Source organism: Hesperophylax consimilis, chromosome 27 (genome assembly GCF_061612785.1).
Source record: "Hesperophylax consimilis isolate HC1 chromosome 27, BYU_Hcon_1.0, whole genome shotgun sequence".
Classification (NCBI taxonomy): Eukaryota; Metazoa; Arthropoda; class Insecta; order Trichoptera; family Limnephilidae; genus Hesperophylax; species Hesperophylax consimilis.
In genome coordinates this window covers 20,537,215-20,562,860 of record NC_142862.1, presented here as the reverse complement: position 1 = coordinate 20,562,860, position 25,646 = coordinate 20,537,215, and the positions used below count along the sequence as shown (strand labels likewise).

Sequence of the window (25,646 nt, the reverse complement as noted above, 5' to 3'; positions counted from 1 at the left end):
AAATGACGCTGAAAGCTGGAACATATTTGATATTACCTCGAAAAACCGAAAAATCTTAGATTAATCTTTACTACGAATCGGATTACTAAATTAGTACCGAAAAATATAAGCGTAAACAACTAAAAATGTATTTTTGCATCAGAATTGTATAAACGCATTTAAAAAACTTTTTTAAATACAGTTTTGTAGCTTAGATTATCTGTGACAGTTTCCCTTGATTAACTTTTTTTCTTTCTTATAAAATTATTAACAAAATAAATAAAAACACTTTTTCGCTAAAATCGACCGTTTCTAGACTTCGTTTGCCAAGCGATTTTTATGTCTATTATGTGGTGATATAAGGCACACTAAAAATATACACATTTTTGGATTGTATATTCCTCTGAATTATTCAAAGTACCCTAATTAGGTAGTACTCCGCCTACGGTCCGGCGGCCAACATAGCATTTCTCGTTCTTCTAATATCTTTGGCTACAGCGAATTCCGAATGTAAATGTACTTCGTTTGCCAAGCGATTTTTATGTCTATTATGTGGTGATATAAGGCACACTAAAAATATACACATTTTTGGATTGTATATTCCTCTGAGTGTACAAATGCGTCGGGTTTTCACACATACGTCGCGGGTTCAATTCCCAGTTAGATTTAGATAAGTCCACCATTGCACAATCAAAATTTCCTCACTATGATGATAATCAAATTTCAAATACACCAGATCTCACCATCCAAGAGTTTATATTGATACAAACAAACAAAATTTGACTTTAAAGATAAGATTTCCATTGCTCTTTAAGCTTGCTCAATATTCCCGTAGACAATAATACAATATCAGCCTAGTTGTTGATAAGTTTGGCGGTATATCCGCTTGGCTGACCACCATTGGGCCTGGCTGGGCACAGGAAAAGGAAGGAGGGATTCTCTACAGTCTACGACAGTAAGTAGGTACTAGAGAGTGTTCCAAATTTGAATGGGACGGATTCAAACGTTGAACAATGGAATGACGCCGTTTCAAGTTTGAATCAACTTCTTATTTAGAACTGTATATGATTAAGTTTAAATTGTCTTTATTTTTTTTTATTTGTTATAACAACACGATTTTAAAACAATCGTTTTAGAAACAATTTTGAGATAGCCAGGAAATGTTAAAATGTTCATTTTAAGATAAGGTATTTAACGAATATAAAAATATGTAATTAGAAAATAAAATAATTAAATACATCGACATTGAAATATTTTTATGTTTTGGTAAACAGACCAGCATTTTCAATTTTTTGTAATTTGTAGCTTTTTTACAAGATTCTCAACTTCTCCCAACCGTCTGGAGCAAGTGAGACTATGGCATCCCCAATTAAGGAATTTATTTATTTATTTAATAATTTTTATTTAAGGTTATTAACAAAATCATGTGCGCTACCCGACTCACTCTGAGCCGGGTAGCAGTATAATTGCATATATTTTGTAAACAAATCAGGGCTTAATAAAAATACATAAGAATACATAAAATAATGTAAATTTAAAATATTACATACATATATAAAAACAAAAAAATTGAACAAAGTTTAGTGTGAGAGTTCTTATTGAGATGGAGTAACCCATAAAAACTTATATGTATAGAGTAAAGTTGTATTTAAAAGTAAAAATAAGTAGGAAAATAGGTATGTTGTGAGGCTGAAGGTAGTGGGGAGGGGAAGAAGATGGGGAAGAGGAGGGTGGGGATAATCTGGTCACCAAACACGGGCTAAGCCATTTCAGTTGTCTTACACCGGGGCGATACTGTTTGTATCTTCCACTCTGAAACGTGCCGCAAATATACTTTATATTATTTACAAATTATTAATTTGGAAATAGCAAAATGAATCAAATAAAATTTACATGCGCACGCAGGGATTTAAGCCCGTGACCTCCAGCTGGCTAGTCAAAAGCCTTTCCCCCCAACCATGGATGTCATCAAAGCTTATATCTTCCTATGAATATTCGGGGCTGGTTCTGTGCAGGCGCAATTGAAGCAATCGGCTCTGGACGACGACTTGACTCGGACGGTGACAAAGGCACCAAGACACTGATAATACCTAACACAGCGTCTTTGAGATTTTTACTAGCACCAGCCGTCGTTTGGCTCAGTGCCGGCCCTGAAGATGTATCCAATATTGGGTTATGCTGTGAAGCTAAAGGGTGTAAGAATAGGAAGAGAAGGCCGCAAAATACCTGACTATTCAGATCTGGTTACTTTCTCGGTGTGGAGGGTTATTTTATCCAGTGTCAGTATGTCCAGGAGTGACAGACGTACGAATTCATCTCTCCCAGTGCGATGTTTGGAGAAAGACCTGTCGGAGAGGTCAAAAGATCTCCTTTAACCAGTCTCCCGATCATTGGTGGGCAGAGGCATCCGCCGCCAAGACCCGGACAAACCTCAATCCATGAACCCGGGCACTCCTACTAACCTACCAAATATAGCGAACCACTTGGGAAGACATATGGCAGAGGTGTTGGTTATCCAATAAATGTAAATACCCGCCTCCTAAATCGCAAATACTAAACACAGCTACAGCCAAAGATATTAGAAGAACGAGATGTGCTACGAGCAGTTCATACTGTGTGGAATTTTTTTTCCCAGTGTCGCCGGTTTTGTTCACCAATACTACTGCACACCTTCGCTTATGCTAAGGTATCCGCACTAATACAGAGAACAGATTTCTGTGCGTACACGTCCCGATAGTATTCAAAGTACCCTAATTAGGTAGTACTCCGCCTACGGTCCGGCGGTCAACATAGCATTTCTCGTTCTTCTAATATCTTTGGCTACAGCGAATTCCGAATGTAAGTCTATCACTGGGGTGATAATGAAAGTATCTTCCACTCTGGAATATGCCACAAATATATTATGTTAATGAATTAAATGTGAATTAGCACATACTATTAAATTTCGCGATCTCTGGTTTAACGTACGTTTAATGCATTTTGCGCGTCTGCCTGTGATCATCAGAACATCAGATTTATGGGTAAATGGAGGGTGGTGCAATATCAATCTGCCATATTACATGCTAGGTATATGTACGACTATTACATTAAAGAGAAAAACAAGAACAGTGACAGTTAAAAATAAAATGAAAAAAATATATACATATACAGGATTTTCCAATAAGAGGTGTTATTTTGATATTCAATCGTAAAAGTTCAATGGTTTCGTTGCTTGTGTGGCACGTAGCGCCGTCTTGTTAAAAAAAAACAAGGTCCAGATCAATACCATCTAATTCCAGCCATAAAAAATCATTAATCATCTCTCGATAGCGATCCATTCACCGTAACTGTTGCTCCAGCCTCATTTTAGAAAAAGTAAGGTCCAATAACTTCGCCGGACCATAAACTGCACCAAACAGTCACACGTTGAGGATAGAGAGGCTTTTCAACAATAACTCTTGGGTTTTCTGAGCCTCAGCTGCGACAATTCTGCTTGTTGACGAAGCCACCGAGGTGGAAATGGGTCTCATCACTCAAGATGATTTGCATTTGATTGACTCAAGTGAATTTTAATAATTTCAATGCATTGTTGAAGCGTGTATCGTTCCATTTTTATTAATGACGTAGTTTCTACTTGTCAAATGTCAAAAAATTACAGCTTCAAAAGTAACATCTACCGAAATAACGGGCTATTTAAAATAACACCTCTTATTGGAAAACCCTGTATAATAGATTTTATGAATAAATTAAATTAAATATCTCAATATATGTTTCTTCAAGACCCACGTTCAATTCTTCCTCTCCTCAAAATGACCCTTCACACATAATCCCCACAGATGACATAGGCCCTATGGAAATTATTTTCCTCAGGGCCTCCTATGTGGAGAAAATTTAAAAAATATATTTTTTTAATATTATAAAGTCTAAAATCAACTCTTTCGACTTCCTGGGTACTACAGCTCTCCGAAAAGTAACTGCTTTATTTTTTTTAAACCCTAGAAGCCAACATACATCTCTTTCCTTAAAGATACTCCTTTCGGGGAAAGAAAAGGGAACTTTTTTAAATGTTTACCAATCGGGCCAAACAGTGTCATCTGTCACCAAACGACACGTCCTCATAAAACTCGTCCTATCTGATTTCTATTGTTGTCAGTCATATGATATAAACAGATTGAGAAAGAAAGAACACAAAGTTTTCTCGTTGTTTTTATAAGTTTCAAATAGAAGCTCCCATATAATTAAAAAAAAAACTATAAAACAAAAAACCGCAAAAACAACTCAGTCAAAGTTTGCCAATTATTTTATTTTTTTATATAAAACGAAAAAACATTGTGGCAATACACATTTTTTTTTTAGTTTCGTGTAAAGTGTCAAATATACAGTTTACAAAAAAACATCAAAAATTTTAGCTGTTTGCCTTAAAATTCTTATTATTTTTAATTGCACACGTCCATTTGTAATTAAAAACTTAATTTTTTTAAATTCAAATATTACTAAAATCTTAAAATAAAAGAGTAGCGAATCTATTTGAAATTGAATGCCAAGCTGGAATATTTGATGGCATGATTATTTTTTGTTTAGGTATTTTAATTTAGATATTTTTGACTAGGCATTTTAGTTTAGGTATTTTTTTTATTATTTATTTTAGCTTAGGTATTTTTGATTAGGTATTTTAGTTTAGGTATTTTTTTATTGTGTATTTTAGCTTAGGTATTTTAGTTCAGGTATTTCTTGTTAAGGTATTTTTTTTACTATGTATTTTAGCTTAGTTATTTTTGATTAGGTATTTTAGTTTGGGTATTTTTAAATTAGATATTTTTTCATTGAGTATTTTGGCTTAGGTATTTTAAATTGGGTATTTTTTTAAATTTTGGTTGAAATATTTCTACCTCCTATTCTTCTAAAGCGGGGAAAATTTGAAGAAAACTTTGATATCGACATTCTTAAAAAAAAAGTGGGTGTGTCAAGCCTACGCAAGACAGAAGTGAAACTTCTTTTGTTAAACCGTATGAACCACAATCAATTACGTATTTCACTCGTATTACACTCACGACGCAGTATACTAACCAAGCAGCTGATGCTTGGCGTGGCGCAGTTCGCTGGTGTCTGAGAGAGAGGAAAGAAGAGAAGAGAGAGAACGTTCGTGAGCGGCTCCCCCACCTCAACAAGCGCATATGGTGAGAGAGGGACAGTGAACGGTGAGCGGTGGTGGGGGTACCCGCATTTTCGTGTCGATCCTGACTCGGTTTTACTCCGTCCATCGAAAATCCATTACGCGCCTAAAGAAGTTTCACTTCAAAATACTTGGTTAGAAATATTAAAGTTAGAAGGTGAACATTTATAAAAGTGGACGGAAATTCCTTTCTGTAGCAAGATAAAAGCTAAGTAAAGATTTTTCTTAAATTCTGCGGAATCCGGAAAAAAACAGTCTTGCAAATATTGAAGTAATAACAGATACAAATGTTTTTTTACCTGTGACGAATATTCCTGACATCTTGAAGGCACTATAAATATTACTTGTAAAACAGCGAATACAATCCCAAAAAACATTTCAAAATTTTAAGAAAATCCTCTACTGAGCTTTAACACAATTTTTTCTGTTAATTGTTTATTTCACAAAAATTACAAACGCATCAGACCATTTTACTATTAATTCTTAAAGTTATCGAGCACAGACTTGTCAGGTGATGTTATGTTTAAAATTCGATAATATAGGTTGATTTAGAAGCTTACAGCAGACGATATAGATTTCACAGCAATTAAAATCTATTGAAAATGAAGTACATTATCACGAAGAGTTTTTTCTCGTAAATAGAAATATGAGTTTAATTTCATATTATTATGGTACAGCAGCTATGAGTTTGTACTATTTTTTTTTAGTTTTCGTTATTTTATTTAGGTGTAAGCACAATCGGTAAAGCACGACGGTTCGCGGTGAAGTCGAGTTGGGAACTAGAGTTGCTGGATTAATGTGTGTCCAGTGTGGCGTGAAAAGATATCCAGTTTTCTTTTGAGTCAAAGAGTATAAAAGATATTATGCCCACGAGCCGTAACTGAGGAATCTACACACAACAGCGGGGTTCAAAATCTACATACGGATAATTTTATTTTTACAACGGGTCTATGTTCCACGGAACACCGAGTAAAAAATCAGTACATCATGTATGGGAAATTAGAATTCTGATAAGAATAGTTTTTTTCTTTTACGTGTTATTGACCATTTCAAAAAAGACCGTGCAAAAACAGAATTGGGTGTACCAATCTTACATTCGAAAATCAGGTACCTACCTAACTGTTGGCAGGTTGGTGGAAAACGCCGTACTTGAATACAGCTTAGAGCTTGGTGGATCGATCATTTTGCACAACCCGGATCGCTACCACCGGTGAATTGATCGGGTCGAGAGTAGCCGGTCTTTGATAGGCTACTTTTACGCATGGAAACAATGCAGTAGAGAAGAGAGATCGATGCGCGCGCTACCTAAGCAAGTCGAAAGAACTCCAGACCCATGTACATGTCATCCGATCTTTGATCGGGTACTATCGTTTGACGTAAGTAGGTAGTTGTATTTTAGATTTCAGTTATCTACCATCTCTTAATTAGTCTGTAGCGAGAAGAGATGCCCGGTCTACAAAAATCACACATCTATAGTCGCTCGTGACTCAGGCACAAGGGTGCTGACAACATGACTAACTCGATTCGCTCATTGTGAGCGGGTTACTATGAGCGGGTAGTTTCACGAACGACTCAGGACTAATACAGCTCCACTGAGTTGTTCATGACTGCAGTTTGCAGGAAAACGATTGCCATTCTTAAGCTAGCTTCCAAAGGGAGAAGGCGTAAAAAGATGAAGACATAAAAATAAGTTTTTTACACAATAAATTACGATCTCCGCAATAGACAAGTGGTGATTAGTTCCTACGTGTACAAATACCACGAGAAGAATTGAAAAAGACCTCTGAAGGTAATTTTTGCATCAACTACCTACGTCACAAGAAACAACATGTTATTTTTCAAATTATTTACACAACTTACACTATTCCTCATTCATAGATTAATTTTTTTAAAACGTATTCATAAAATTCGATTTAGTTTTCTTGATTGAAATGGAATTTTGAAGTGGAAATTAACCTACTTCCCAACATCCGATCGAGCTAAAACTCGGCAAATAGACTCGTTGCAGCTGACAATGTATTCTACCAACTTATGGTAGCACTCACGCACACACAAGCATTTCTCTGAAATTTGATGACATTATCAAAATTTACAGTAGTTAAAATACGAAATAAATCTCGTTACCATCCAATTACGATTTGGCTTAAGTGATAGCCTGGTTCACTCACTTTAGTCAGTTCCTGGAAAGGAAGCTTCAATCCTCCGTCAAACCAAACTAAAAAAATTTTAAATGCATTTATTAATAAAAGTAGATGTATTAGAAAAATAACTTGTTTTTTAAGTGTTATTTTATTATTCTTTAAATGGTGATCAATTTTAACGCGCAATGTTTAGGTAGATAGCTTTTGAACCCCCCTCGCTGATGATACTTAACACACACATATGCATTAAAGAACAATTGTTTTAATTTTGTTGACATTAATATATACATAACTACCTAGATTCGTACAAAGAAGCAATATTGCTCATTTTTACATACAACCTACCAACCAACTTACCTACGTACCTACTTGTATGTACCTACTAACCACTCACATACAAAAACAAATATATTGCCGATATTATTCACTACATACTTGTGTAGGCACATAATCTATCTACATCTACATAAATAAAAATGTTTAAATAAATTCGTTTGTTCTAAATCTTAAATCTCTGAAAGATCTTCACAGATTGCTTCGAAATTTTGGCAAAACGTTGCAATCGAATACCCATGTGTTTTTATATACCTATATTATAAAGATGTCACCTGTGACAGGTAAAAACATGCTCTTTTGAAAAACAACGTAATCTGTTAAACTTTTTTTAACAGCGCCATCTGTTAAAGCTACATGCGCTATTGTTTTTTTTTCTATCTGTACAAACACACTGAGCCACTGCAACTGAGTGTGATTGTAAAGACAAAACTAATTCTAATATTCAATCGAAGATCTAAGATATAATAGGGGATTTTCACTTTTTTTTCAATCTTGAACTAACTAGCTAACCATCACGCCGTTTCCCGCAGCGGTAGGCAGAGAGGACGGACCGCCAAACAATTCAGTCTTGGCACACGATCCTTACTTCATTCATACATACTATTCTATTATTCTGACTCTTGACATGGCCCGACTCAAGTATCTGATTGACTTCTTACACTCCTTTCTTCGCTCATTCGCTCTACATGCCCAAACCATCTAAGCGTCCCTTTCTTCATCTTACTCATTACACTTACATCAGCCTTGCACTCTTGACGGATCTCCACATTTCTCGCACTATCATACATGGTTTTACCACACATACGCCTCAGGGATCTCATTTCTACAACATTCAGTCTACTTTCATCCTTTCTCTGCCAGTTCCATGCCTCACTTCCGTACATCGGGGTAGGTAAATATAAAAGGTTTTATAAGCCCAGAAAAAAATAATGTATAAGGCCTATGAAAACTGCTTTAAAGTTCAAAATCTCCTACTTACGAACCCATTTTCGATTATGTTTTAAATCATTTATAAAATGATCGAAAAAAATTAAATATTTATGCCTGAACATCCACAAAATAAAATAAAAGGCACTTTTTGGCCATGTTTTTTTCTTGCATAAATCAAAACAGGCGGATGGTGTTAAACGGGAATTTAAACCTAATCGCCATCTACGTAAGGGTTGTTATTGATAGCGGCTCAATTTAAAATATTACACGACGTAGTGCATCGCCTTAAACTTAACTTCAGTTACTAGACTCACTGGTAATCGGCTAATAGAATCAGATGATTTAAATCGTTTATTAAACTCAGCTTCGTTTATTTGACTTTATGGTAAGCGGAAACCAATGATTTTTTTTTGCATTTTAAGTAGAGTAAGCTCAATTCTTTTCCTGTTTCTGGCGAAATTGTTCAAACTATGTCAAATGTAGAAATTCTTGCTCGAACCGATAATCGAAAGGTTTTATTCTATAACATCTTTTGGAATTATCTGGTCAGTGGAAGATCATACTTCTAGAGATTACCTGTTCGGTGTCTAGAAGCGTCTGGTCTCATTCTACGAACCGTGACAATAAGATACCTACAATAGGATTGTTTGTTTGAGAATAATAGCAAGTCGGTGTCAGTGACAAATATGTAGTTGTCACAGGTTGTGGTTCACTATGGCCAGTAACTGAGACAGTACCGTGATGCGACGGTTAACTCGATTTCTAGTATGTATTACCACCACCTTCCACGTCGCGTAGTGGTAAGCCGTGGTTTTTGCATGCTTTATATGCTACCAATAATTCGTAAAATACTTTGAAACTCATGAATGAATTCACACACTTCTTGCGCTGGTGGCGATAAGGTTAAAATTGCTACAAGTATAGTCGGGAAACACGCTGAAAGCGCGCCCATTTGTACACGGTTAACGCTTTTCACATGAGAACGGGTCGTTTCCACGACTCGTTCATGAGTGCAACAGCTGTGGAAAGATTTGCCGGTCTCTCTTCTAGACCCATATTCACTCCTTACTCTTCTCAAAAAGACCCTCCCAGCAGCATCCTCAAAGATGACAGATGTGGGAAATTATTCAGTTTTTTAATTAGTCTTTTTAAATACATTTTTGGGAATGAATAATTTCAAATCTTAGAAGTGGAAATTAAATAACTTTCCTACGTCCGATCGAGCTGAAACTCGGCAGATACACTCGTTGTCGATGGCAATGCATTTTATCAACTTGGTAGCACTCATACACACACAAGCAAGCATCCACACACACGCACTTTTTCTGAAATTGGATTGCAATTTTCGGGCCATCTTTTGGCCGGCTAGAAACGAATTTCAGAGAAATGCGTGTGTGTATGCGTGAGTGCCACCAAATGTCATCGATAACGAGTCCTTCTGCCGAGTTTCAGTTCGATCGGATGTCGGGAAGTGGGTTAATTCTACCAAGATTCATTCATTCATTCCGAAAACAAAATCAAATAGATGTATTTAAAAAAATACTATCTGATCAGATTTGATGACAATACAATAAACAGATTTTTTAAAGGTTTTTTGATAGTTCCTTACTAGGTACTGAAACATTTTTTTTTATGCTTCCGATTTTGTTGTCCGGGTTAAATCTTCCCCATAGGAAAAACTAAACCCTTCCACACACTTTTCCACAAATGATTATCTAGTCAATCAACATTATGCAAGTGCATTATATAAGTAAAATAAATACAAAACAATACAAAAACAACAACACTTCAAATCACCAGAGATCAAATGGGGAAAAAAATTCACCGACTCCAGATATTTTCATATCAGAGGGTTCGGATCGGTAGAACTCCTAATAGCGCCTATAAATCCTACTGATCCTTCAACATAAATATTTAAAAAATCTTTCGTTATCCTACATGTATTCAAAATGACCGACTTTTGCATCTTTATATATAATTTTTTTGACAGATTTAATACGCCTAAATTTTTAATGAGAGAGCTAGGTATAATGCCAGTAGCCGAAATAAGGAACGGTAATATTTTTATAGTCTGAGAATGCCAAATTCTTTTAATCTCATTTCCTAAATCTGTGTATTTTCTTATTTTTTCATAAACAGATTTTTGAATATTACAGAAATTTGGAATAGCGACATCAATGATATAAGTTATTTTTTTTTAATTTTGTCATGTAAAACTATATCGGGTCTATTATTATAAGTAGTTTTTTTATTGCATTAGATATAAATTGTTTTTTACTTTCTAATTTACAATGCATCTCTAAATAGTATAAAATAAAGTCGTTATCCGCATCTGTCTGTTTGTGCGCTTAATTATTCTAAACTACGCAACGGATTTTGATAGGTTTTTAACTATAATTTAAAGAACGTCTTCCGGAAGTTTTACATATATAATACAAGCATATTGTATTTATAGAAAGTAGATATTTTGTAATCGTGTCGTAAAAATATATTTTTTGGGCGCTTACATTGCTAACGCTGGCTAAACCTTTGAAAATATATCAAAATAATGTACTACGGAATTGTATATCTTAAAAAGGTCTAAAGAAAAGTCAGCGATGGTATTTAGTAAGGATAACTCCCAGCAACGCCGTAAATAAGACAACGAAAAATATGCAAATATAAAAATTTTATTAAATCATAAGAAACAAACAAAAAAAAACCATCACAATCAATCACTTTTCAAAATACACAAACAAAACATTTTATTTATAGTACAGCCTAGAAATAGTTATGATTATTAATAATAACTAATCTAATAAGATAACACGATTAATTCAAAATAACACATTAAGTATGTATTTACATTTCTTCTCTACAAAAATTCAAGCAAATTTGAAATGTATTCAAGAGGCTTACATCACTATGTAAAAATTCAAAATAAAAAATAAAGAAAATATTAACTTAATTATTTTTACTGCATTTTTTTTCTTTATTCATATTTTTTTTACATAAAGGCTGTTATTTTTCATGATTTTCGACCATCAAATGTGCACATGCCTGTATTATAATAGTCAAAATTTGATATACATATACGTATTATGAATAATAAATGTAGGTATAAGGTATAAAAATTAAAGATATATAGAAAAAAAAATCGGAAAAAAAGTCATAAGTCGTAACCATATATAAAAGTATAAGTAGCAATCATCTCAATAAATTAGGGTAGAATTATATACAGGGTGGCCCAAAAAATAATGATAATTGGAAGCCCAGAGGTAGAGCACCCCAAGGGGTACCCAAATCACCCCTATGTATATTCCGCGATTTTTTTGTAGTTTTCAAGTTATGATTTTTTTTGTATTTTTTTGTGAAACCTTGGCTTACAACAGATTATTGGTCACAGAGACATAAATTATTGAGGTACATAGTTTTTTTTTCTAATTAGTATGTCTTGTAGACACAAAAATGATTGTGGGCAAATCAATATGGGCGAAGTGGGCAGGCAATACCATGCGTCATAAAAACATATCTACAAGGCATACTACTCAACTAATTATTAAAATAAAACCGAGCATGTGTGTCAATAATTCATGTCTATGTGACTAAAACCTCTTATAAGTCAAGGTTTTAAAAAAAAAACGAAAAAAAATCATAAATTGAAAACTATAAAAAGTTGCGGAACATACATGGGGGTGATTTGGGTACCCCTAGGGGTGCTCTAACTCTGGACTTCCGCTTGACTTTATTTCTTGGGACACCCTGTATAATATTTTTTTTTTCATTATATATGAATAAAACGAGATTTAACAAACAATGATTAATTGACAAAAAACATCTTTATAATTATGTTTATTTAATTTGTGTGAAGACGTTTGGCGTACATATTTTTTTCAGTAAATAACTTTATTTTTCTCGCAAAAAAACATATAAAATATTTATTTTTATTACTTGAGTCATATATTTTAAAATCTCTAATTAATATGTTGGATTAAACTTATTACTATTATTGAAAAAAAAAAATTCTATTGGGTGTGTAAGCAAGTAGAAAAATTCTGCATGGTAATTTCCAATGTAATTACATGAAATTAGCCAACATTACAAAATAGTTACACAACTTTTAGTTCAATCTTGATTTCACGGGTCATTCACTATCCACTTTAAAGCAGGGGTGGGGAAACTGCGGCCCGCGTTGCTTTTAGTGCGGCCTTCTAAAATCACATTTAGAATGCGAGAATGGTTTTGTTTCAGATATATTTATAAGATATCATTACAAAACCTAGAGAATGGTTTTGTTTCACAGTGTTTCAGATACATTTGTAAGATATCATTACAAAACCTAGAGAATGGTTTTGTTTCACAGTGTTTCAGATACATTTGTAAGATATCATTACAAAACCTAGAGAATGGTTTTGTTTCACAGTGTTTCAGATACATTTGTAAGATATCATTACAAAACCTAGAGAGTGGTTTTGTTTCACAGTGTTTCAGATACATTTGTAAGATATCATTACAAAACCTAGAGAGTGGTTTTGTTTCACAGTGTTCCAGATACATTTGTAAGATATCATTACAAAACCTAAAGAATGGTTTTGTTTCACAGTGTTTCAGATACATTTGTAAGGTATCATTAAAAAACCTAGAGAATGGTTTTGTTTCAGTGTTTTAGATACATTTGTAAGATATCATTACAAATCCTAGAGAAAGGTATTACATCGGATGATGATAAGGTACTTACATGTACACATTACTAGAAGGAAGTTGAGACACAAATAAATACGCAATGCAACATCACTTTTCTTAAAAATCAAATTTCTTATACACTAAATTCGGAGGAAAACCATTTACAAATTATGTGTGTAATGATAATTAAACGTAAAAGCAGTTTTGTGTTCCAAATGATGTGTTAAAATTACAGTTGCATTCGGCTGCTGACACATTTTGAAGGAAACCGTTCTTATGTTCAGAGTGCAGTTTAAATTTTCGTTTCACACCATAAGCTGCATATTTCCGAGGAAAGCCATTTGCTTGTTCCGTGTGTAAGGATTATTTAAGCATGTGGAATCTTATGCAGAATCACTCTTAATTGCAAGTGGTAGTAGACAACAAGATGGCAAATAGACAGGGTCGGCCTACGCGGGTGCATTTGAAGCAATCCACTCCGGGTACCGAATTTCCGAGGCCTTATACCTAAGACATCACCCTTGGGACTATTTTTATTTATAAAAACGGTGCTACACAAAAACACAAATCATCCAAATATTATTGATTACAGAGATCACCTAGGCCCTAGGCGTCTACTGGTTTACACCAGGCACCATTTGGCTTAGGGCCGGCCCTGCAATTATTTCATCCATTGCAAGTGGCAGTAGACAAGTAGATGGCAAATAGGTCATCCATTGCAATTGGCAGTAGACAAGTAGATGGCAAATAGGTCATCCATTGCAATTGGCAGTAGACAAGTAGACAGCAAATAGGTCATCCATTGCAATTGGCAGTAGACAAGTAGATGGCAAATAGGTCATTCATTGCAATTGGCAGTAGACAAGTAGATGGCAAATAGGTCATTCATTGCGAGTGGCAATAAACAAGAAGACAGTGAATAGGTCATTATTGCAAGTAGCAATAGACAAGTAGATGGTGGTTAGATTGTCTGTTGTAAGTGGCAGTAGACAAGTAGATGGTTGTTAGATTGTCTGTTGTAAGTGGCAGTAGATAAGTAGATGGTTGTTAGATTGTCTGTTGTAAGTGGCAGTAGACAAGAAGTCAGCGAGTAGGTATTTTAATGCAAGTTACATGAGACAAGTAGACTAGAGGTGAAGCGTATACACTATAACAGATATTTGGAAGAGATATGTGAATGATACTTTCGTACTTAGTATTTGTTCAAGTATTGCGAGTCTACAAGTGCGAAATACTAGGGAACAGGTAATTGGAATGAGTATTTATTCTTACTTGTTCTAGTTGCTCCAAGTATCAAAATGAGCTGGTACGACTCACCTCTAAAGTAAATGGCGGATAGATCGTTTATTGTAAGTAGCAGTAGACAAATAGTCAGCATCAGTTGACATTAAAAGTGGCAGTGGTAGATAAGTAGACGGCAACTAGTCATTTATTGCAAGTGGCAGTAGAAAAGTTGACATTCAGTAAGTTGGATATTAGAATACCAGACATCAATTTGGGGTGGTCCAAATGGATAAATTTAAAAGATATATATTTTTTATATGTACTTCATTTAAGTTTATTCATAAGAGTTTTGGATTTATCTTTACATGACAATTACAAATTCTTTTGTATATTCATATATCTTTATACATAAATATGTAGGTACGTGATAGTCAATATATCGCGCAGGATTATATTATACAATAAAGAGACTTATCATTAATCTATTTTAACCAAAGGTATTAAGTACTGTTAAAAACACATATTGAACAAGAGGTAAATGTGCTTGATTATATATACATATATGGTTCATAACCACATATTTACTAGGTTTGACTGACTTAGGGACAGAAATACTAGAAGGTTATACCCATCGATGTTATATTTAATCATCGAGTACTAATCTAGTAACATTGATGGATTCAAATGTTATTCCAACAATCTAATCTTCTTACTCTATGATTATATATAACATTAATGGGAATAACATTCAAAAATTATTCCAAAACTAGCTTTTTGCCAGTTGCAGGCAACTAAAAGGTAAAAATTACTTGGTAATTAAACTAATGTTTTTAAAAAAATAATGTATGATTTGCTGTTGAATGTGGAGGAGGCAAAAAAAAGGCTTTTTGCCTCCTCCACATAGAAAGAACATTGGTGTGTGATGTAATGTTTCAATGTGGATTAAGCAAGGAATGTGTGCCTACTATTGTATTTATGATTTGATGTTTAAATTCGGATGAAGCAAGTATCGTGTGCATTCACAAAGGGCCCATGGAGTTACCTGTTCTATTTAGTACTCCTGCTAGTGGGCAACTTCGGTCGCCCAGCTATTGATGGTGTCGGGGTTTATATATTTATAACATACTAATAAAGTGTTAAATGCATTTACATTTTGTATGCATCACTTCACAATATATAATTAAATTTCAACCAACGCTTATTTTTCAAATCATTCGAATTTGAGTGGCGATTTTTTACGTTTTATACTGCATTAACTCTATGCACGCGGCCGTATCAACTGTTGTTACGGCAAAAAGTCCATACTCACACGCGGCCGTATCAACAGTTGATACGGAAACTTTGAATGCCGATATTCCAGCGGTCTTTTGACATAAATTTATTTCCCGCTCGCTTGAACATTTGTAGAACTATCACGATGCTGACATCTACAAGAATTTCTCGAAAATAAAATTGTGTTTCATTTAAAAACATCGATAATCAAGTGAGTCTCTTTGCGCCTTCGAGTGCCATAGTTTACAATTTTGTCAACGGATGGCGTTAGTTCAATTTTGTTATTATTTTGTGACATAAAATTTACGTCTCCAGTTTTAGAAAAAGTTTTCATAACAAAAAATGATAAGTGCTCATGGTGTTCCACTTGTGTCTATCAACGCAGTGGCCTAATTACACACACGCCGAGCGAATGGCGGGACCACATTCAAAAGATACGGTACGTCTTTGTATGAAATTTTATGATTTTGTTTTTATAAACATCCAAGAGTGTTGACACACGAGGATTTGTTATCATATTGTGGAGAATAATTTGTTCTGTCTATATAGTCCAATAAATCATGCCAGAATGCTATAATTTGACATTTAATTGCGTGCATAGGTATTTGAAAATATGTACCGCGTACGGGTATAGATAAAACGGAGCAAATTAACGCGTTCAAAAGGTTAAGGTTAAAGCATGTTTCACATAGATGCATTGCTTGCATAAAGCATGTTTCACACAGATGCATAGCTTGCTTAACCTCTTGGGTGTCAACACATCCACAAGGATATTTAAAAGAAATCATTTACATATCTGAATAAAACTAGCTATTCTGGGGAAACTACTCATGGTAGATTATATACTATTTATTTATATACAGTAAAACCTCCATCTATCGTTTTTGAAGGGAGTTATTGAAAAAACAATGAATACGGGAAAACAACAGATGCTGGAATATACAAAAATGATACATTCATACAAATTTCATCTCACTTGGGTGAGCTGCACAATAATCTACAAATAAAAAAAAATATTTCAATGTTTGAAGCATTCTCTAAAAACAAATTCAAAATTTTCGTAGTCATCCATACATTTTTGTTTGACGGGTAAAGTTATCATATTTTTAAAACTCCTACATAGGCTTCAACGATTTGCCGAAAAATTTGTGAGGGACTCGCGTATGTCAGTTTATTCAAAACAATGCGGAGTTCCTCCTTTTCGACCCTTTACTACCATGGCAGAAATATCCCTTTAAGGCGATGCACTACGTCGTGTAATATTTTAAATTGAGCCGCTATCAATAACAACCCTTACGTAGATGGCGATAAGGTTTAAATTCCCGCTTAACACCATCCGCCTGTTTTGATTTATGGAAGAAAAAAACATGGCCAAAAGGTGCCTTTTATTTTATTTTGTGGATGTTCAGACATAAATATTTAATTTTTTTCGATCATTTTATAAATAACTTAATTTGCCACAATACACAATAAAATAATAACCAAAAATGAGTTCTTCAGTAGGAAATTTTGAACTTTAAAGCAGTTTTCATAGACCTTATACATTATTTTTTTCTGGGCTTATAAAAAGACTTATCTAAAAAATACTTGATTATTTCAAAGGCCAAGATGTATTCTACTCGCAGTATTTAATTAAAGCATCTGAAACATTTCTAGGCGACCAAATTTTCAAACCAAAAACACATGATTTTGCATTACTACGTATGGCATCGCCTTAACGTCAATGTGCCTTTTTAGATTTTCCGCACGGTAAAAAGATCATTAGTTAGGTATGTATGATTTAATTTTTAGGAAAATAAATTCGGCGTAAAATTATGAATTAATATTGGATAAATAAAACCAAATATCAATATATACACATAAAATTATGCTTTAATAAATGTCAATCATTAGGGCAAACATAATAAACTTTAGTAAAATAAAATTATTGTTTTTATTGATTGGGTGTCTTCGTCCCATTGTGCTAACTCCCATTTTCACCTTCTCTACAAACAACAGACCAGAACCTTTAATAAAGTTCACAAAGGTTGTCGTTGGGTAATTGGAGGATATTTTACGCACATATTAACAAATTAATATGGCAGAGCATACTAATTTATCAGTCTAAATATACATACATAATTTAATATAACTTCTACTCAAACAACAACACACATACATTGAGTTATTTGTAGGTACGTATTACTAAAATATTTTTTAATGTATTGGGGAAAATTAGTCATATTTGGGCACTGTATGAATTACAACACATCTTGCAAAATTTCATTGACCGAGTGCACAAGAAATTTAACAAATTTTCATTTTTTCATGTCCACGAATTTCCTTGATTCAGTTAAAGACACATATTGCTATTCTAGTGTCTTTAACTGAATAGCAATAATTTCCTTGATTCAGTTTAAGGCACATATTGCTATTCAGTTAAAGACACGTATTGCTATTGTAGAATACTTATTTACGATATAAAATGATTTATATCGGGGAGAATGACCGGTTGTCTAAATTCAACGGACGGTAAAATTGACTTTTCAACTAGGAAAATGGCCTAAAGGGGTATTTTACCACTCGTAAGTAAACTATTGAGTAACCACTCAATTAACATTAATCAAATGATTAACATGGCAGTAAAAACAGACATTTACTTGACAGGCAGCGTCACTCAGCTGTGGTGAAACAATTTATATACGCTACTCGATAATATACTCAGAGATGGTGAAATACCCCATACGAAGAAAGGTCATTTTTTCACTTGCTCCTTAACAATAATTTAGATCATATAAAACTTTAATACTAATAATATTTATATACAATCAATCGATGACGGGGAATTTCACAAATCCACCAACACTTTTTTTTATTTTTTTTAAATATTTTTTTAGATTCAATTCATTTCATTTTAACTAACACTAATTATTACGTTAACAGCGTTTAATAAATCTTACCAAACAATCAATATTACATCTTTGCAAATCTCTCACTCAAGCTGGTAGTGGTCAAATGCGGAGTTGGTGTAAAATTAATTCCGGGGGTAACGGCTATCGCTTCGTTCCCATTCGCAAATGCTCGTCCCTGTATGGCGGCGATCTCCTGCTGCAGACGCGCATTTAAAGTGGGTCTATTCGTCGGGCCCCCCCTTCCGCCCCTGCCCCTGGTTCCTCCCCTCTGCGATCTCACAGACATGTTAGATTTCGTAGACCGATTAGAGCGGCGCGATCTGTTTGAACCCATCGATCTGACGCTGCCCGGACCTCGTCGAATCTGTCCGCCTCCCAACAAAGCTAAGCTGTTCTTATCCAAGTAGCCTAAGTTCGGAATTGCGATATTCCCGCTTTGCAGTAACGCCAGGGTGTTTGCATCGATTATCCCACGACCGGCGTTGCTATTTCGGCGTTTCCTGTTTAGAGTTCTTCGCTGATTTGCGAATTCGTTGGCGACACTAACGGTGAGTCTCGTGGCGGCCGGTCCCTTTGACCGCGATCGCGATCGCGACCGCGCCCTGGATCGCGTAAATGTCTGCGTTTGAATGAGATTTGGATTTTGAGCTATCATGTTCGATCGGGCTCTGTTGATTTTATTCTGTACATAGTTTAGTTTCTGTGCTTTGAGTATGAGGTCTGAACGTAACCCGACTCTGCTGAATTTGTTGGTGGATCTCTGGTTTCTGAAGGCATCGGTGGAAATGCCTCTGGTGAGGAGGTTCTGTCTTCCTCCCCTTCCTCTTCCTCGAACTATTTGCTGGACCGCGGGCCCTCTGGAGCGTGATCGGGACCGTGATCGCGACCTCGAAGCAGCAATGTTCTGGTTGTTTTGGAAACGTTGTCGAGATCCGGAACGGCTTGCTCTACCTCGGGCTGCAAGAAAATAAATAACACATTCAAACTACTATTTTAAAAATTGGGCGAAATATAAAACAATGCAAGATGTTTTCAACAAAGTGTCATTCAATTGAGAAAGTACTTATGTTATGCATTTAACAATCCAATTTTAACCCTTCTAGGGGCAATGTACCTTTACCCTTTTTGATGGGCAATGTGACCTGGCCAGGCCATATAAGAGGCGCGGGTTTCCAAAATAGTTTTAAATAAAGGCAGGTGTGCAAATAGTGTGTATGAATGTGTCAATATATTGTATGTACACATATTTTGTATTACAGTGAGATATATGATTTAAACAGTGGTGGAAAGAGAGAATACCACGCTTTCAGTTTGCATATAAAAATTAACCATAAACCCTCCCGAAAAATTTGAAATAATTTTATGAAACAACATTTACCGTTGAAAAATTTTTTGTCAAGATTGCAATTTTAATAAATATTTTAATACAAAATTAAAAAAGTGACAATAATTTTTAGAATACCTTTGTCTATTGATTATGTTTTTTAGTTTCTTGTAAAGTGGTAAATACAGTTTAAGCAAATTTAAAAATTTTAGCCATGTTTGCATACAAAATTTCAATATTTTTAAAATAACGATTTGTTTTACTAAAATCTGAAAGAGTCGCTCATCTGCTTTCAAAACCAGTATTTTATATTAAAATACATTCCAAAATGGTGAATTTATCTGGAATCGAATGTAATGCAAAAATATTTTCTGCGTAGTCTGCATTCTGACAATTCACATATGAGAAATACATTACTGAGTTTTTATAACTGGATTGTTCTCACGTAAGTAAGATTGTCTGCAAAAACCCAGTATAAATATAAATAAATAAATAAATTACAAAATGTCAGAGGCTTTAGGGGTTAAAATATGTTTAATAACTAGTTCTGAATATCCTTAACTTCCCTCACTTCCGTCTGTCTCACAACATTCCCTAAAGTTGTGGGTGCCAAAGTTAGCGCTGGCTCTATACAATCAGAAAAGTGGTATGCGTTAAAATATATGAATTTTTACTAACCTGCGGCAGTATTGGGCATTGTGTCTCTCCTAGAGAGCCTTCCCCGCAGCTGACCTCGGCCCCTCAAGACCCCGTTACCACGCGGCAGTCTGGCCGCGACTGGCCCCCGTGACCGCGACCTGCTCCTGCCCCGGGCCGCCTGGGTCGTGATCTGTCCCCTTCCCCCGCGACCCGCCCGGCCGGCCCGACTAGCTGTCTGACCTCCGCGACCCAGACGACCCGCCAGAGTGGACGAGGTTCGATTGGCGCTGTTGCTACGTCGGTTGGTGCTGTTGCTACGCCGGTTGGTGCTATTGCTACGTCGGTTGGTATTGCTGTTGCGCCGGACGGGGGCGGGGCGATTGAGCGGCGGTCGGTTCGAGGCGGGTTGCCCGCGAGAACCGCGAGATCCACGGAACACACCACGACCTCTGCCACGGCCACGAGGTTTGCCGGCTTGGATGATTTCGTCTGAAACAGAAATAAAAACATACTATTATTATTTATTTATTTGCAACTAATAAAAATTTTAAATAGATATAAAGAAATGTAATTACAGAGTAAATTAAGCTTTCTAAAAAAAGTTTAATAAAAAAAAACAATCCATATAAAACAAAGTATTTACTACAATACGTGAATTTCAGAATGTTAAATAGTTTTGACTGACGATTGAACCATCCTTTCCAGGACTTGACAACTATGTCAACCTCACCAAATGCTGATCGGACAGAACTGACATGTATTTTGTATATTAACGGCTGTATTTTCATCCTGTCAATTTCTGATGCTTAGATTTGCATTCATTCATTCATTACCGAAAACAAAAGCGAAATTCAAATAGATGTTTTTTCGAAGGAAGCAAATACTTTGGGGCATTGATGTTTTATATAACCTCATTGCTTTGGGGTATGACATTATATATTAATGAAAAAACACACTTAGCAATACACTACTTTTCTATTGAATTAATAAATGACCGCCAACCAGATTTCGAAGCCCTCACCAAGAAGAGTATTTGGAATAAGTTAAAAATAACAATTGAATTCTAACTAAGACTGACAGAGGCAACACTGTAATCATATTATAACTCATACTAATACTTTTTTTTTATATTTTGTGTTTGTATGTAGTATCACTTTATGTTTGTGATTACTCTATGTTTGCTTCACTCAAATGTAAATTATTAACCTTGATACAGGCTTAGTTCTAGTGAAGTTGATTTTTATCAGAAAAAACATGATTTATGCATAGAGAGATGCAATATATAAATAAATATTAAACAAAAGTGACTACAACACAAAAAATGAAGATTTCAATTGAAGTGAGGTGTTTATTGTTTTACCAACTGACACTACTTTTAAATATTTAAACAATGTAAAATGACTCATAAAAAATTGTAAAAACTTTATTTTTCAAGATGATTCATAACACCAAACAAAATTTTTAACTAAAAACCCAAAAGCACCAAAACTTTATGATTTCTGAAAATCCATTACAGTAATGGCCCATTAGACCTGTCTCCTGTTGTAATTCCCCAACTTTAAATTATTTCTATTTATAACAAAGGTTTTCAATGAGGCCAATGTGTTTTCCACTAAAGATACATTAAAATGTCATTAGCACTAATTGGTGAACTAAAGGACCTAGTTCTTCCCAGTAATTATAAATAAATATCATTGACTTAGTCAATTTATTTCCCATGTTACTACCACTTAAAGCAAAACCCTAATATCTAATTTACTGAATAATTAGCACTTACCTAAAGATTATATAAAGAGACTAATGACTTGTCTCCTCTATTTAATATTTGTTTAAATCAAAATTAGTTATCATTAGCATTGGTGAACTAAAGGACCTAGTTCTTCCCAGTAATTGTAAATTAATATCATTGGCTTAGTCAATTTATTTCCTATTTTACTAACACTTAAAGCAAAACCCTAATATCTAATTTACTGAATAATTCGCACTTTCCTAAAGATTTAGCTAATGACTTGTCTCGTCTATTTAATATTTGTTTAAATCAAAATTATTTCCAGTATCAACAAAAAGAAGGTTTAATGGGTGAGTGCCTCAACAAGTCCACTTATCGCCGACTATCTTTATGAATAATCTCTCTTAACTCCTCAGACCTCAGTCATATTCTGTTAAACGGTTGGAGTATATCCGCTTAATAAAATCCAAATAAATGTACAGTGGAACCTCTCATAACGTAAACCTCCTATAACGAGTAATTCGCATAACGAGCAAAGATGATGAAAAAAATGCTCTATTAATAAGGTACATTTCACATAACGAGTGACGCAGAAAAAAGTCCCATCTTCAATATCGTATTTTTTTTCCGGGTTAAATCTTCCACAGGAAAAACTAAACCCTTCCACAAATGATCATCTATTCAATCCACATTATGCAAGTGCATTATATAAGCATAATAAATACAAGAACAACACGTCAACTCACCAGAGATCAAATGGGAAAATAATTCACCGACTCCAGATATTTTCATATCAGAGGGTTGAGCTCGGTAGAACTCCTAATTGGACCTATAAATCCTACTGATCCCTCAATATAAATATTTAAAATATCTTTCTAACCTAATCCTACATGTATTTAAAATCACTGATTTTTGCATTTTTATATATAAATTCTTTGACAGATCTAATATGCCTAAATTTTAAATGAGAGAGCTAGATATTATTATTATTATTATAGCAAGTACCATTTTAAAGCTAAGATATACATCCACAAGATAAGGCTAATCCATCAATACTGATGCAAACATTATTGATAATATTGAATAATATTTATGGAAAAAGGCATTGAACCAATCCACGATTACCAAAATTCAAATTCAGAAAAGTTTTAATACGCACATTTTATTTCAAAAACACTTCTTATCAGTTAGATAATAATGAAAAGTAATAACGATTACACCTATATCAAACAAAAGGTTAGGACAGCAATTAGAGAAAAATGTATGAAATTATTATTAATTGTTTTTATATGAAATCACAAAAAAGTGAAGTGGCTATAATGTTTAGAATACATGTGTATACTAAGATATCTATTTATTATGTTACCAGTAATTTTAGTTCAGTGCTTAGACGAAAAAACGTAAGGCGAGCCATTTTTTAACTTTTTATGTTTGCATTCAAAATTTTATTATTTCAAAAAGTATATGTTTATTTCTGATAGTAAAATTTGACAGTGTATTTTATCACCTTTTAAAAACAGTTTTTAATTTTCGGATATGTTTAGAAATATCCCATTTATTTTGATTTTGCTAAGAAGCAGAATTACCCACAAATTATCCGACTTTTCGACAGTTTCTTTGAGAAATATAACTGTCAGACTTGAAGGGCTAGAACTTCCACGTCAATAACAATGGCCACCAAGTGAACAATCGATTTGAATTTTAACTTTATATTCACCTAATTACCCGTGTGGCTGTGCGAAATACCTACGATATCAGTGACATTATAAAAAATGTTTTATACATTACTAGTCTTTTAAGAAAACCTGTGCATCGAACATGTTCCCTCGGTTCGTTCATTCGAGTCTATTACGGAAGCTTATGCAGTGAACACCTGCAGTGTCCCCCAAGGCGATAATCGATTTGCAACAAGCGTAAGTCCGAATCTATTTTCAATTCTAACTGTTAACCACAGCTCCCCCAATAGTTATGTCAAATATTATTTACAGTCCACAATAAAACAACAAATTGATTGGCATACAATAAATGGCCAAATATATAGCAAGGTACTTATACTACTTTTCAACTTTCTTCATCGCCATGTTCCATGTTCCTTCACCTCCCCAGTATCTTCAGCCTCACAAAATTCCCAAGAATGGGGAATATTGCGATTTCAAGCAATGTTTCAATTCTGAATAGACTAACTAAAGACAAATAAATAATCAAATAACAAAATAAAAAAAGTTTGATTTGATAATGTTGATGATATCAACGATTTGTTTACTTATTAAATGTAGCTAACGTTCATCAGAAAGCGAAATACACCTGTCAAAATAATTCAAAACAAATTATAGTGAGGTTTAAAAATGTATTTAATTCATAAATAATATTGTATACGCGGTAAACTTTCATGGCATTGATTCATGCGAGTCTATATTTTTAATGCGTGGGCAAAGTGAGAGTTTTAGAAGGCATGGTGAGAAAGATTCCAAAAATAGGTTTGAACACGAAACGTTTAATTCATAAAATAATAAATCAACAACTTACCTAGTGACATGTTAACTTTATTCTGCGCCATATTTAACTGTATTTGCGTGTTTAATTATGTAGAAACTACGGGACATTAATTGATGCAAGCGCTTCGCGAATAAACAAACTCTCACGAATTCGAAAATTAATTACACACGTACGTACGATAGCAGAATTTTGACAAGATAATAATGTTGTCATTTGACAGAATAAGAATATCGTTCGTTCGTTGTATCGTCGGTAGGCGGCGGGCAATTTGAAAGGGGATGTAGGGGCGTAGAAGGTATCTGGTGCAGGCGTATCACTGATAATTTTCGAATGGTCATTCATATGAACGACGGAGCTAAACTTAAAAGTTCGTGGTGTTCGGTATTGGATGGTTATTTGAAAACTGAGGGCCGAAAACAGCATTAAGACGAATATAATGAGAGCACCACTATACAATGGACACTCGCTATACAATGGACATACCTTTCACCATAATCTATTCATTTGTCATGACAATGATCACTGCAAGGCTGTCTGATATGTTAAATCAAGTAGGGGGAAGCGGCAAGGTCAAATACTCGAAAAATCCATCATGATAATATTTTTAAATATTTGTTATAAGTCCATTAGTTATACACTGCTGGTCAGGGTGTTTGATAATAAATTCTAATGAGGTCTCGTGCATTGAAAATTTATGTTATTTTTTACAAATGCATCATATTGATAAGGGCATTCGGAGGATAGAACTTTTAGTTTTTTTGTAAATTACCGAATAACGATCATGTTGATTTTTGCGGCCGGCCGAAAATCGTTTGAAATCACGGTAAATGTGAGACAGTTCTGCAGCACTGCTATTCGAATTGTGAAGCGT

General features: G+C 34.4%; 2 protein-coding genes across 2 annotated transcripts in view; both read right to left on the bottom strand.

Annotated features, from left to right (window-relative positions):
• Positions 1 to 5,562, bottom strand: part of LOC149410733 (angiotensin-converting enzyme-like) — a 79,605-nt gene extending 74,043 nt beyond the window's left edge. Inside the window, exon 1 of the mRNA XM_089648321.1 lies at positions 5,431 to 5,562. Coding sequence (XP_089504447.1) covers positions 5,431 to 5,508 — 78 coding nt within the window. The 5' untranslated portion in view covers positions 5,509 to 5,562. The remainder of the gene's footprint in view (positions 1 to 5,430) is intronic.
• Positions 5,563 to 17,544: 11,982 nt separating this feature from the next.
• LOC149410732 (uncharacterized) lies at positions 17,545 to 24,952 on the bottom strand. The gene is made up of 3 exons (XM_089647801.1): positions 24,806 to 24,952; positions 20,590 to 21,039; positions 17,545 to 19,544 (listed from the first exon to the last, which is right to left on the bottom strand). Exons 1-3 carry the CDS (start codon positions 24,834 to 24,836, stop codon positions 18,649 to 18,651), a joined length of 1,377 nt encoding a protein of 458 aa, XP_089503927.1. The 5' UTR covers positions 24,837 to 24,952; the 3' UTR covers positions 17,545 to 18,648.
• Between the last annotated feature and the right edge of the window lie 694 nt (positions 24,953 to 25,646).

Coding starts and splice junctions, on each gene's coding strand:
- LOC149410732 (XM_089647801.1), bottom strand. CDS start 24,836: ATGGCGCAGAATAAAGTTAACATGTCACTAG. Junction 21,040..24,805: donor TAAAGTTAACATGTCACTAG/GTAAGTTGTTGA, acceptor TTTCTGTTTCAG/ACGAAATCATCCAAGCCGGC. Junction 19,545..20,589: donor AATGCCCAATACTGCCGCAG/GTTAGTAAAAAT, acceptor ATTTTCTTGCAG/CCCGAGGTAGAGCAAGCCGT.